At 42.9% G+C, this 11,236-nt stretch overlaps 4 protein-coding genes across 4 annotated transcripts in view; all 4 read left to right on the top strand.

Moving 5' to 3' along the window:
- The window catches only part of LOC134813324 (zinc finger CCHC domain-containing protein 8-like), a 101,634-nt gene extending 100,774 nt beyond the window's left edge, over nucleotides 1-860 (top strand). Inside the window, exon 7 of the mRNA XM_063821019.1 lies at nucleotides 43-860. Within this exon, the coding sequence (XP_063677089.1) occupies nucleotides 43-542 (500 nt within the window). The 3' untranslated portion in view covers nucleotides 543-860. The remainder of the gene's footprint in view (nucleotides 1-42) is intronic.
- Nucleotides 829-8,066, top strand: LOC134813323 (U3 small nucleolar RNA-associated protein 14 homolog B-like). Its single transcript, XM_063821018.1, has 15 exons — nucleotides 829-1,129; nucleotides 1,266-1,317; nucleotides 1,481-1,558; nucleotides 1,883-2,003; nucleotides 2,121-2,194; nucleotides 2,331-2,390; nucleotides 2,601-2,762; nucleotides 2,866-2,994; nucleotides 3,197-3,291; nucleotides 4,567-4,652; nucleotides 4,902-5,017; nucleotides 5,145-5,309; nucleotides 5,422-5,841; nucleotides 6,067-6,237; nucleotides 6,398-8,066. Exons 1-15 carry the CDS (start codon nucleotides 984-986, stop codon nucleotides 6,611-6,613), a joined length of 2,091 nt encoding a protein of 696 aa, XP_063677088.1. The 5' UTR covers nucleotides 829-983; the 3' UTR covers nucleotides 6,614-8,066.
- On the top strand, nucleotides 6,893-8,066 carry LOC134813327 (glycosyltransferase-like domain-containing protein 1). The gene has a single exon (XM_063821021.1). It carries the CDS (start codon nucleotides 6,893-6,895, stop codon nucleotides 7,970-7,972), a length of 1,080 nt encoding a protein of 359 aa, XP_063677091.1. The 3' UTR covers nucleotides 7,973-8,066.
- Nucleotides 8,067-8,203: 137 nt separating this feature from the next.
- LOC134813602 (calcium homeostasis endoplasmic reticulum protein-like) lies at nucleotides 8,204-11,145 on the top strand. The gene has a single exon (XM_063821467.1). It carries the CDS (start codon nucleotides 8,206-8,208, stop codon nucleotides 10,690-10,692), a length of 2,487 nt encoding a protein of 828 aa, XP_063677537.1. The 5' UTR covers nucleotides 8,204-8,205; the 3' UTR covers nucleotides 10,693-11,145.
- The last annotated feature ends 91 nt before the right edge of the window (nucleotides 11,146-11,236 follow it).

The following is an 11,236-nucleotide window of genomic DNA, read 5'->3' on the forward strand; positions in this document are numbered from 1 at the left end:
TACCACTAATACTAATAGCGTAGATAACAGTGATTATTTCAGAAACTAAACCAGCGCACGACAGACAGATAATCCAGCAACCTCCACCACCTCCACCAATGCCTGAAGAACCAGCCCCCTCCGCTCCCTCTCCTCCTCCTCTTCCTCCTGGCTTGGAGGAGCTAGCTGCTGTTACCCCTGCTAAATCCAAACTCTCTCAACCTGCTGCTACTTCCACTCCTGTTCCTGAAAAAGAGAAACTCTCAACGGAGGAAATGGAGGAAGAAGGAGAAATTGAAAGTGAAACCAGAACAGAAACCGAAAGTTCAGATATAGTGGGTGATGATAAAAGTGCTGCTGGTGAGCCGCTAAATAGGTCAATAGTGAGTGAAACCAATAAGATCGGTATAAAGTTCGATCAGATTGATGATTTCGGCCCTCTGGACGAGCGAGCAGGTAACTTCACAAAACTGCAGTGTATTCTGCGCAGTAGAAAGAAAAGTGTGGGAAGTACCCCCAGCAAACCTCCCCCTAATACTAGGAAGAAACGGAACAGTAAATGAGCTTCTATTGAAGTTAGAAAATGTCACGCATATTTAAGCAGGTGCGGTGCGCGGTTTTTAAGTTATGTTTAACGATTTTAATGATATTTTTGTAATGCGTTATTTACAATTTGGTTTACTTTGTTACCTTAGTTTAAAAGATCCCCTTAATATTTAACTGGATAAATACAGACTAAAGGTTAATTTTACGAGCTCAATTATTTTACCTTTGTATAGCTTATAAGCAGTTTCACAGTCTAAATTTCTTGTGTTTTAATAATCAACATGACTCATTGCAAGTACCGGTTATATACAATTTTTACATTTCCCCCCTTGCAGTCTTCTTCACGTTTCAACCATTGTAATGACACAGTGATTCGTAAGTAATTTCAACAAAGTATTTTTATCAGTTAATCTCAAAATCAAGTCAGGTGTTAGATAATAAATTAAACTTTCTGTAGAATGGTTGCAACAGATGCCGTCAAGGTCAAAACACCCAAAAAGAAGAGTTCAGTTAAGAAAAAAGATAAGCTGAAAGGAACTGAAAGTGCAAAGAAAACAAAAGCTAAAACAGAAAAGTCTGTAACCTTTGAAGAAGGCACGACACCGTAAGTAAACTTAGGAGAGATTTGTCACACTGATCTTAGTAAAGGGTTAAGTAAAAGTTTGACAGTTATTTCATTTTAAGTTTTGGTAAAACATGCTTACTGGTATTCTGGTAAATCCAACGGAATTTTCTTTCAGAACGTCTGTGGTTTCGTTGATTGAGAGTATAAGACGGGAGACAGATGCTAAGGTATTTATTGTTATTCATGAAATGGTATTTTTATAAAACAACGTGGACATCTAAAAGATGTGAGATAAACTTATTGAACAAGTTATTAACTAATTTAACTCCAAAAGTTATTTTGTTTGCTTTAAATGACCTATCGTTTTGCTTATTTCCTGTCTCTATTCAGGCCCAAAAAGAAATAGCAGAGTTACCTAATTCTGAGAATGTTGCAGACTTAGAAACCAGCGATCAAGAAGAAATCGAGGTAATTTGTGTTACATTAAAATCAGAGTCTATGACCAATGAACTGAAACGGTCTACTGGAAATATATTTGTAACGCGCGAATAAATTATGTGTGTATCGTTCAAGTTGTCTTTGCTCGAAAAGTACGATTTTGCGCGTCTTAAGTTGGTTTACTGCCGCCTGTCTAAGTTAGCTTGGCATCCAGGAACTCGTTGATCACAACATATCAATAATATTCGCTTTTTACATTTTATAATGCCAAATATTACTGTTTTGAATTAAATTTAGTGACCTGTTTGAAATTTTGCGCATTGATACGTTGCAAAAGTAACAAACCCGCCACAGGAGGAGATTACCGACACAGATAAGCATAGCAGCCTGTTGAAGAATTTTGGAGTCGAGGAGAGGAAGAAAAAAATAAAAGAAAAGACTCTGCCTGTTGAACCAAAGGAGAAGGAGCTGGATGGTATGTATGAGCCTCTGTTGACATCAAACTGTTCAGAAATATGCCATTAATATGAGATAACCAGGAGTAACGTTCACGTAAAGGAGTTAATTTGTAACACTATCCACCTTATAACAGGTAAAGTAACGATAAGTGACCTGATCAGCAGCGCAAGTAAAACGGAAGGATTAAAAGCCGTTCAGCAGTTGTTGGTAAGCTCAAAATCAAAATGTTTATTTTTATTAGGAGATCAGAGTCGCTGCAGAGATCTGAACTCTTGAATAAATCGTCCCGAAGTTCGATCGATAGTTTGATACATCCGATTATGTTTACATATTTTTATTTCAGGATTCGGGTAACGATGCTAAAACATTGGAGGAGCCCTTACCAAGGTTCCAACAAGATCAGGTCAGTTTTTACATCGTGGTTTAATAATAAGATATTATTTAATTGGTCATCACGATTTAGCTGTTAAACTACAGCACAGGGTGGGCCAAAAGTCGTGCATTCCGAGAAATCACCTTTTTAGTTATAGTTGTTAATGATTCATTGCTGTTTGAAAAATATTGTGCAAAACATCGCATAATATTTCTATTCGTAAGCTAAACAATTGTTCAGGCTGAGCGTGAAGTAAACTACGACAAAAGCAAGAAAGAAGTTAGCAAATGGTTACCGCTGGTAAAGAGGAACCGAGAATCAACTCACATGAGTTACCCGCTCTATCACACCCAGAACACAAAAGGGAAAGAGGACTTGTCCTCCTTCGCTAATAAGAAGAAGGTAGGGAATCTTGATCTCTCCAGTTTTGGGATCGTTTCACGGTATAACGAGATAATTTGAGAAATAGTTAGAATGTCACGTGATCTTCATTACCGCTTCCCAGAAACCGTCCGGGAAGCTGGAGGAGGAGATCTACGAAGCACTTGCAGCTGATGCCCACGTGGTGGAACGCCCCGACCACTTTCTCACTGAGGCTGAGGAGAAATCCTTGGAGGAGCTTAACGCTGAGGAGGTTAGTTCAGAGCTTCCGTTATTGCCTCTATAGATATGTACAATGTACAATGTACAGTGTACAGTGTACAATGTACAATGTACATTCTAGTGGTCAATAAATGCATGTTAATTTCAGGTAGTCGTGGTCTGGCAGATTCGATTAGATTCAACAAGTTCAATGCTAATTTCCTTTTTAAACTAACATGTTTTCTCACTTTCAGGCTGAAGTGAGAAGAGAGGAGCTCAGTAAAATGAGGGCTCTGCTTTCATATCAGGAGGAAAAGTTCAGACGCAAGAATAAAATCAAGAGCAAAAAGTAGGTTTTGATTAGGTCCTTTGAACAGATTTTGCAGGTCGCTGATATATACCCAAAATATTTGAAGTATTGGGTATAGAGTTACCTTATAATACTACTCATTTTAACACTTTGGCCTGTAGTTGCACTGTTGCTAATTGGTATTTAACTAACTTGGGTCTGATTTTGGTTACCTGTTCTGATCGTTGGCTTAGTGAAAGTGACTATGATATTATCGTAAAACACGGGCGATCATATATTGCTTCGAAAGAGGTAATATATGGTATATTTTAACTTATTAGTTTTTGTCCCCCTCCCCCATCTAGTACTTGATAGTTGTTTGAGGTTCAAGCATTAAAACAAGAATTGAGAAGAAAAGAACGCATTTGACATAAATACATATAATATTTAGAATTAAGTAACACCTACACAGGAAAAACATTTTTCTTCTAAGTAAGTATGGAGCTAGAGGTTCTAATGTTTGTTGCTCCACAATATGATCTCTCACATTTAAATCTAGCCCTCTCACAGTAACACCGGTACTGTGCAGGTTCTGTGATACAGTTTCACAGGTGGTGAACACAGGTTAACTGTGTTATGCTTTCCTCGTGTCCTCCTTCACTTTCTCCTGACCAGTGCTGTTAGACTTGTTCTTGCTGTTGTCCTTGCTGTTCATGTTGTTCTTTCTTATCTTGTTGCTTTCTATTCTCTCCTTCTTCCTTTGTTTTTGTTCCTCTGGTGTTAAACCCTCATAATAAGTATGATCCTCTCCAGGATTACTGGCGTGAGTCTTTACAAGGGCTATTAAAGCTAACAGTACCAAAATACAGAGAGTAACTCGCATGGCTGAAAAGTATTTGATAACAGTAGAAGGGAAATAAATGGAGTTCCCAATTGATTGCCCTGATACCCCCCGCCCCCCCCCCCCCCCAACAACATGAAATAACGTGCGAGACTCAGTGGGTGGATTCACAAAATCACATGGTTTTCTCATCATCATATCTATTGTTTGTTGCAATTCTCGTCAACAAGTTACTGTTGCGGGCTGCCGGCTGCCCTTTGTTTTAGAGTTGAAGGTGACCATTACACTTATTTGTTTAATTACCTCATAGAAGAACTAAAGAGTATTGAGGTGGTCACTGGTCACTGGATGGGGAGAACAAATCATGGCAATTATAGCATTACTTTAACTGTCTAGTTCCACGAATTTACTGTTTACCTAGACAGAGTTTACTGTAAACAATTGCTAGAGTATACTGTAGACAATTGTCAATAATCTAATTAATAAAATCCTAGGTATCGCCGTGTTTTGAAGAAGGAGAGGCAAAAAAAGGAAGAAAAGGAGCTTTCTGACGCTCTAAAAGCTAATCCTGGTGTTGCAGGTAAACAACACGTTAGCAGTGATATCTTTAATGAGAACTAATTTAACAACATCACCCCCGCGGGCGGTGGGCGGGGGGGGGGGGGGGGGGGGCGGGGCCGCAAACATATTAGGTATTTAAATAATACTGTAACACGTTAGTAACACTAACTGATATCTGAAGAATGTAACACGTTAGTGACACTAACTGATATTTGAAGAATGTAACACGTTAGTAACACTAATATCTGAAGAATGTAATGACTCTCAGGAGACGAGGCGGACAAGGCAGACTATCTGAGAGCGTTGGAGCGAATCAGTCAGAAACACAAAGTTGGCGGGAGGTGGAACAAGAACCTGCTTCACAAACAGATCAGAGATCCGGCTGTAAGAGTCACTTATTTCACCCATTTTTGGGGACTGGCAAAGTATTCAATACGTCGACGAATATTTATGTTGCATTAATTTCGACATGTTTTTGAAAAAATGTTTTTTATCAATCCTTCTTTTGTAGTTGAAAGAAGCGATGAAAGAACAGCGACAGCACCGACAACAGCTGATGGAGAAGCAGGTTATATCTGATGACGAGGACGAGGAGATTGGAAGAGCGGCTGAAGATGGAAATCAGGAGCCGGTTATGGAGCCGGAGGAAGAAAAGGAGCCGGAGGAGGAGTTTGAGGTTCAGTCTTATGTGGCACTAAATTGTGAATAATTTCATTTAAGCCATTTAAATAAGGATACTAAACAAGTATACAGAATTGCCCAATTTATTTATAATACCATACTTGCAGGTTGACGCTAGTAACCCCTGGTTGGTGGTGGGAGGTGCTCTATCAGGTCAAACAGAACTTCCTAGAGTACCAGCTGAAGAAACAGCTAGTATCACACTAGAGGGTGAACGTGAGGCATCAGAAGTGGGGGAAGAGAAGAGTTTAGAAGAAACAACAGAAGAAAACGAAGAAGAGAGTGGTTCAGAAGACGGGGAAGACGTAAGCAGTGACGAAGAAGAAGAAGAAGAAGGAGATGGTAAGAGCCGCCCCAGTAAGGAGTCCACTAAAGAGAAAGAGGTCCCTAGTAAAGGGGCAGTGATAGTAAAAATTGTTCCAAGTCTGGACCAGGAGATGCTGGTTGATATGGCGTTTGCTAATGATGATGTGGTGGCGCAGTTCAAAGAGGAGAAAGAGAAGACGGTGGATCAGGAAACAGAAAAGGTAAGCCCCCGCCCCCCCCCCCCCCCCCCCCCCGGTAAGGCTGACTACTTTTTACTGAGATTAAACAGATATTAAGTTAAATAAGTTAAACCATCTCCAACCGGAAATCTAAGATATCGATATACACAGTGCCATCGCATCTACGTACAATACGTTCGAGTCTTAAACAATCTCACATTACCATGGTTACCATGGTTATGAGACTCATGGTTGTGTCTGTTTCAGGACCTTGACATAACCCTGCCTGGTTGGGGTAGTTGGGGTGGTTTGGGTACCAAAGACAAGCCCAAGAAGAAGATCATCAAGGCAGCAGCTCCCTCGGCTCCCCGTAAAGACGCGGGCCTTGATCACGTGATCATTAATACCAAGAAAAACAGAAAACTTCAACCTCATTTGGTAATTTTTTGTTACATATATTATATACCTATATATATACCTATATGTATTGTATGGTTTCTGCTTCTATTTAGTTTAGTGTAGTTTACAATAAAAGATGTTTTGATTTTTCCTATAGAACGTCCCCCCCCCTCCAACGTTCTAATGTCTGATATTGCAGGTGAAGCACCTACCACATCCCTACAAGAGTAGAAGTGTATTTGAGCGGGAAATGAGACAGCCTATAGGACCTCAATGGAACTCTATTCGCTCCTTCAGAAATATGATCAAACCCTTAGAATCAACAGTGGATGGTATGGTTATAGAACCTATGACTGCTCCAAAGGGATTTGATAAAGTGATGATTAGAGGGAAGAGGAAAGCTGTTGGCAGCTGAATATTTGATCGGGTTTTTTAATTAATTTATTCGATGAAGGGGTTGAAAATGTTCAACATTTTAAGTCTATTTAGTACTGTTTGTTCTAACTTTCTGACTACATTTTATTTTAATTGAGAGAGATTTAGGCTAGATACCCCTCCCCCCCCCCCCCAAATAATTGAATTTTACATGTCTGAAATATCGCTCCTAAAATCAGCCGATCGAGTTTTCACCTTTGAATACTTTGTGTTGCCGTACCCAAACACGCAAGTCTGATATCCCCTACACCTAGACAGTATGTCAGATAAGCACCTTGTTATTATCGAGATGTTCTGCGGAGGTTCCCACAAGCAACTGATCCACCACCTCCTCTCCCTGGCTCCAGACACCACCCTGCTCACCCTCTCCGACAAGAAGTGGCACTGGCGGGCCCGGTGCGGGGCTCTACAACTGCTGCCCCAACTTCAGACCATCTCCCGTCCTGTCACCACTCTCTTCATGACCTCTGTGGGGAGTTTGCCTGAAGTAGTGGGGTTGTGCCCTCAGTTACAGGATGCTAGGAAGGTCCTGTATTTTCATGAGAATCAGCTGGTATACCCCACTCAGAGTGAGAGAGAGAGAGACTATCAGTTCGGCTACACTCAGATAATGTCAGCTCTAATGGCGGACCTGATCCTGTTTAACTCCTCTTACAACCTCAACTCATTCCTGGGCACGGTGGACTCCTTCCTCAATAAGATGCCTGATTACAAACCTAAAGGTGTTGCGGAACTAATCAGGGGGAAGAGTGAAGTGTTGTATTTCCCTGTTGAGTTTCGGTTACAGGGGAGGCAGGTTAGGGACCCTAAAGTGCTGCACATAGTCTGGCCTCACCGTTGGGAACATGATAAGAACCCTGTAGATTTCTTTAATTCCTTAACTAGTCTCATTTCCTCTGGACTTGACTTTAAGGTGTCCGTACTGGGCAAAACTTATCAAGATGTCCCAGACATATTCAGAGAATTCCAGAGCTCCCACCCTGATTATATCACCCAATGGGGACCCCTAGATTCTCGTGAAGACTACCTAACCCACCTTGGAACATGTGATGTTATAGTCTCTACAGCTGACCACGAGTTTTACGGAGTAGCAATGCTAGAGGGGCTATGGGCGGGATGCTACCCTCTAGCTCCTAACAGACTATCCTACCCGGAGATATACCCACCAGAGTGTTTGTACAACACCCCGGCTCAGCTCACTAAGCAACTCCGACAGTTGTGTAGGAACCCTGGGTTAACTAGGAGGAAGTGGGAGAGGGTGATGGGTCAGGTGGATATGTCGCGTTATTCGTGGGAGGGCCTCAAAGATAGGTACTGTGAGATGTTGAGCATTGGGTGAATGTTTGTTGTGCTACTCTTTTAAATTACAGGGCGTTCAATCTTTAACTTATTTCATGATGTTTCAAGATTTATAACATGCATGCAGTTTCTTAGACTCTGTGTTTTTCTTGTTTCGACTCTCGAGTACTTATTCTAACAAAAATTTATTACATTTCGTTGCTAAATGATTAATTAACTGAGTAAGTAAGTTGTACCCCCTCTAGTGATCTAACCCTTTAACCCTCTTCAGGCATGTCAGGACACAGAGGCCAGCCCCCAGACCCACCTGATGAGGTGAAGAACATCATCTCCAAACTAGCAAACTTCGTGGCTCGCAATGGACCAGAGTTCGAGGAGATGACTAAGAAGAAGCAGCAGCACAACGACAAGTTTAGTTTCCTGTTCGGGGGTCAGTACCATGAGTTTTATCAGTGGAGACTTCATGTTGAGCGGAATGGTGGTGGCAGCGGTGGCAGCGGTGGTGGCGGTGGTGGCAGTGGTGGCAGTGGGGGAGGAAATCAGCATAATGATGGAGGACAACACCATCACCACCATCAACAGCAACAAAGTGGACCTCCTCCTCACCAGGGTGGACCCCCTCCCCACCAAAGTGGACCCCCTCCTCACCAAAGTGGACCTCCTCCCCACCAAAGTGGACCTCCTCCCCACCAAAGTGGACCTCCTCCCCACCAAAGTGGACCTCCAGGCCACCCTCCTCCGCACCAAAGTGGACCCCCTCCTCACCAAAGTGGACCTCCTCCCCACCAAAGTGGACCTCCTCCGGGTCATCCTCCTCCTCCTACTCAACAGTACAACGATCAGAACCAGATAAACTGGGAAGAGGTGCCCGATCTGAACGGGTTCGGCCAGCTCCTGACCCCAGTAATGGACACCTGCACCAAGGACAGTATCCTGCAGGCCAGGACGTGGATCCTGGGGAATGCTGACTCTTCTCAGCAGTCCTGGTATGTGGGACAGTTCCTGCTCTACAGAGCCGCTAACCCTGACGCTTCTTGTCGGCAACGTCTCCACGTGTTGTACCTGATGAACGATTGTTTACATCACGCAGCTAAGAAACATGCTACCGACATCATTAAAGCGTTACAGTGCGTTGTTGTTGCGATATTGTTTCTTGCAAAACAGGCTGACTCTGATGGAACGTATCGTCCTAAATTCGAGAAAGTTCTGAACATCTGGGAGCAAAATAACTACTTTGAAACAGCCACTCTAGAGGAGCTGCAGAAGTGCGTGAACTCAAGAGACTACTATCAGTCGAGTAGTGTGAACGTGATACAAGGAAACATCCAATACTCTCAGCAGCTCCTGCCTCATCTTCTCAACCCCCAACAACAGCAACAACAGCCGCCGCAAGGTAGACCTTACAATGATCAGTTCTTCCCTCCTCCTCCGCAGAACTACCAGCAACCTCCACCCCAGGCCAGGAGCAGGTTTGACCAGGGTCCCCCTCCCAGTTCCAGCAGGTTCGATCAAGGACCTCCTCCTGGTAGCAGGTTTGGTCCTGGACCCAGTAATCAGAACAGGATGGATCAGGGTCCCTCCAGTAGATTTGACCAAGGCCCTCTTCCTTCTCACCAGGCATCAAGGTTTGACCAGCCTCCACCAGGTTCAAGATTCGATCAGCCTCCTCCATCTGGCTCTAGATTTGATCAAGGACCTCCTGGTGGCAGTAGATTCGACCAAAGACCACCACCAGCTTTTCAAGGAAATCGACCACCTTTCGATGGCCAGCCATATCACGGAGGCCCTGGTCCAAGCTTCCCCCCTCCTGCCCAGTCTTTCTCGAGACCCTTACCGTCACGGGGACCCTATGAAGGTATGGGACCTTGTAACAACGATCCTAAATCGTACGACAACATATATGACGCTCGGGACTTCTTGAGAATTCTACAATTCCAAATCGCTCAGCACTCTGGTCCTCCTCAACAGTTCTATTACGATCTTCCAGCTGGCCTGTTACTGAATCATGTAAAACTCGAGGACTCTGAATTTAAACCTATTGATCCTGCCCACATGCGGCTTCCCAGCCCTAAACCACCGAGCAAACGCCTACTTGATGCTGTGGAGGAGTTTTACAGGCTGGAGAAAATAGAAAATGCAGAGGAGGAAGCCATCGACGAGGAGTTGTTGAGGGATTATTACAGGGAGAAGAAGAAGGAGATAAAGAAGAGAATGAACGGTAAAGAGACCAGTAACCTGGGTTGGGTGGGGTACCGGGACTCCGCGGAGACCGAGCTTCGGAGATCCCGCAGTTCCTCTTCCTCCAGTGCCAGCAGTAGCAGTACTTCCAGTGACAGTTCCACTGAAAAGAAGGCTCGGGGAAGAAAACTAGGAGGTTCTGCTGGATCATCTTCCTCCAGCTCTTCTTCTTCTACCTCCGACTCTGATAACGAAAATAGGATGATCAAGGACAAGAGATCACCCACTCCTCCTAGTTTCGGATCGTACCCAGTTAACGTGGAACAGCAGTTAGGAGATGACAACATTGGAGCCCAGATGCTGAAAAAGATGGGGTGGGAGAGCGGGAAGGGGCTCGGTGCTAAGGGTACTGGAATTGTAGAGCCTATTAAAGCGGACACTACGAATGTTAAAGACTTCAAGTTGGGTATTGGGGTATCATCGGACCGGTTTGAGGAGTTCCGGAAGCGGAAGAGTTATACATACAATCGACCCCCTCCCAGAGGGGGAGGGGGGAGTAAGAGAGATAGAGATAGGGACTGAGCGAGGGGTTATGTTTCAACTGTTTTGTATTAATAATACTTTCATTACATAAAAAGTTTTATCTTATATAATTTATTGATGAGTGTTGAAGATGAGCCCTGGTTGGTTCCTATACAATATCTGGCAGATTGCCCAGAGGTAGTTGATTTGACTGTGGGGCTGTATTTTACCTTTTATTTTAGTTTTGATGCCATCATTGAAAGAACATGTTCGTACTAATACACATACACTTGCAACACGGTAATAGAGATGACGTGACATTAAGCTTGCCAGAACTAGGATCTGTCTTAGTGCGTTTCAGATTATTTATATTGCTTCTAAATAGACTCGTAAGTAATCAATTTTATCATTTTAGTTTTACAATGACTATCGGGAGTCTTTTATTGTTTGCCATACATGATACATTGAACAATTATGTTTATCGATAATTTTCACTATCCAATATTACAAGATCAGTATAATAATGGGAATAATTGATTATACGACGTGTTTAAAATGACTTCAGGTGCATTTTATAATTTCATTGCAAACATTTTATATATTT

Source organism: Bolinopsis microptera, chromosome 3, assembly GCF_026151205.1.
Source record: "Bolinopsis microptera isolate Bmic1 chromosome 3, MBARI_Bmic_1.0, whole genome shotgun sequence".
NCBI classification, from domain to species: Eukaryota; Metazoa; Ctenophora; class Tentaculata; order Lobata; family Bolinopsidae; genus Bolinopsis; species Bolinopsis microptera.

Coding starts and splice junctions, on each gene's coding strand:
- LOC134813323 (XM_063821018.1), top strand. CDS start 984: ATGGTTGCAACAGATGCCGTCAAGGTCAAAACACCCAAAAAGAAGAGT. Junction 4,653..4,901: donor AGCTAATCCTGGTGTTGCAG/GTAAACAACACG, acceptor AATGACTCTCAG/GAGACGAGGCGGACAAGGCA. Junction 5,310..5,421: donor AGCCGGAGGAGGAGTTTGAG/GTTCAGTCTTAT, acceptor CCATACTTGCAG/GTTGACGCTAGTAACCCCTG.
- LOC134813327 (XM_063821021.1), top strand. CDS start 6,893: ATGTCAGATAAGCACCTTGTTATTATCGAGATGTTCTGCGGAGGTTCC.
- LOC134813602 (XM_063821467.1), top strand. CDS start 8,206: ATGTCAGGACACAGAGGCCAGCCCCCAGACCCACCTGATGAGGTGAAG.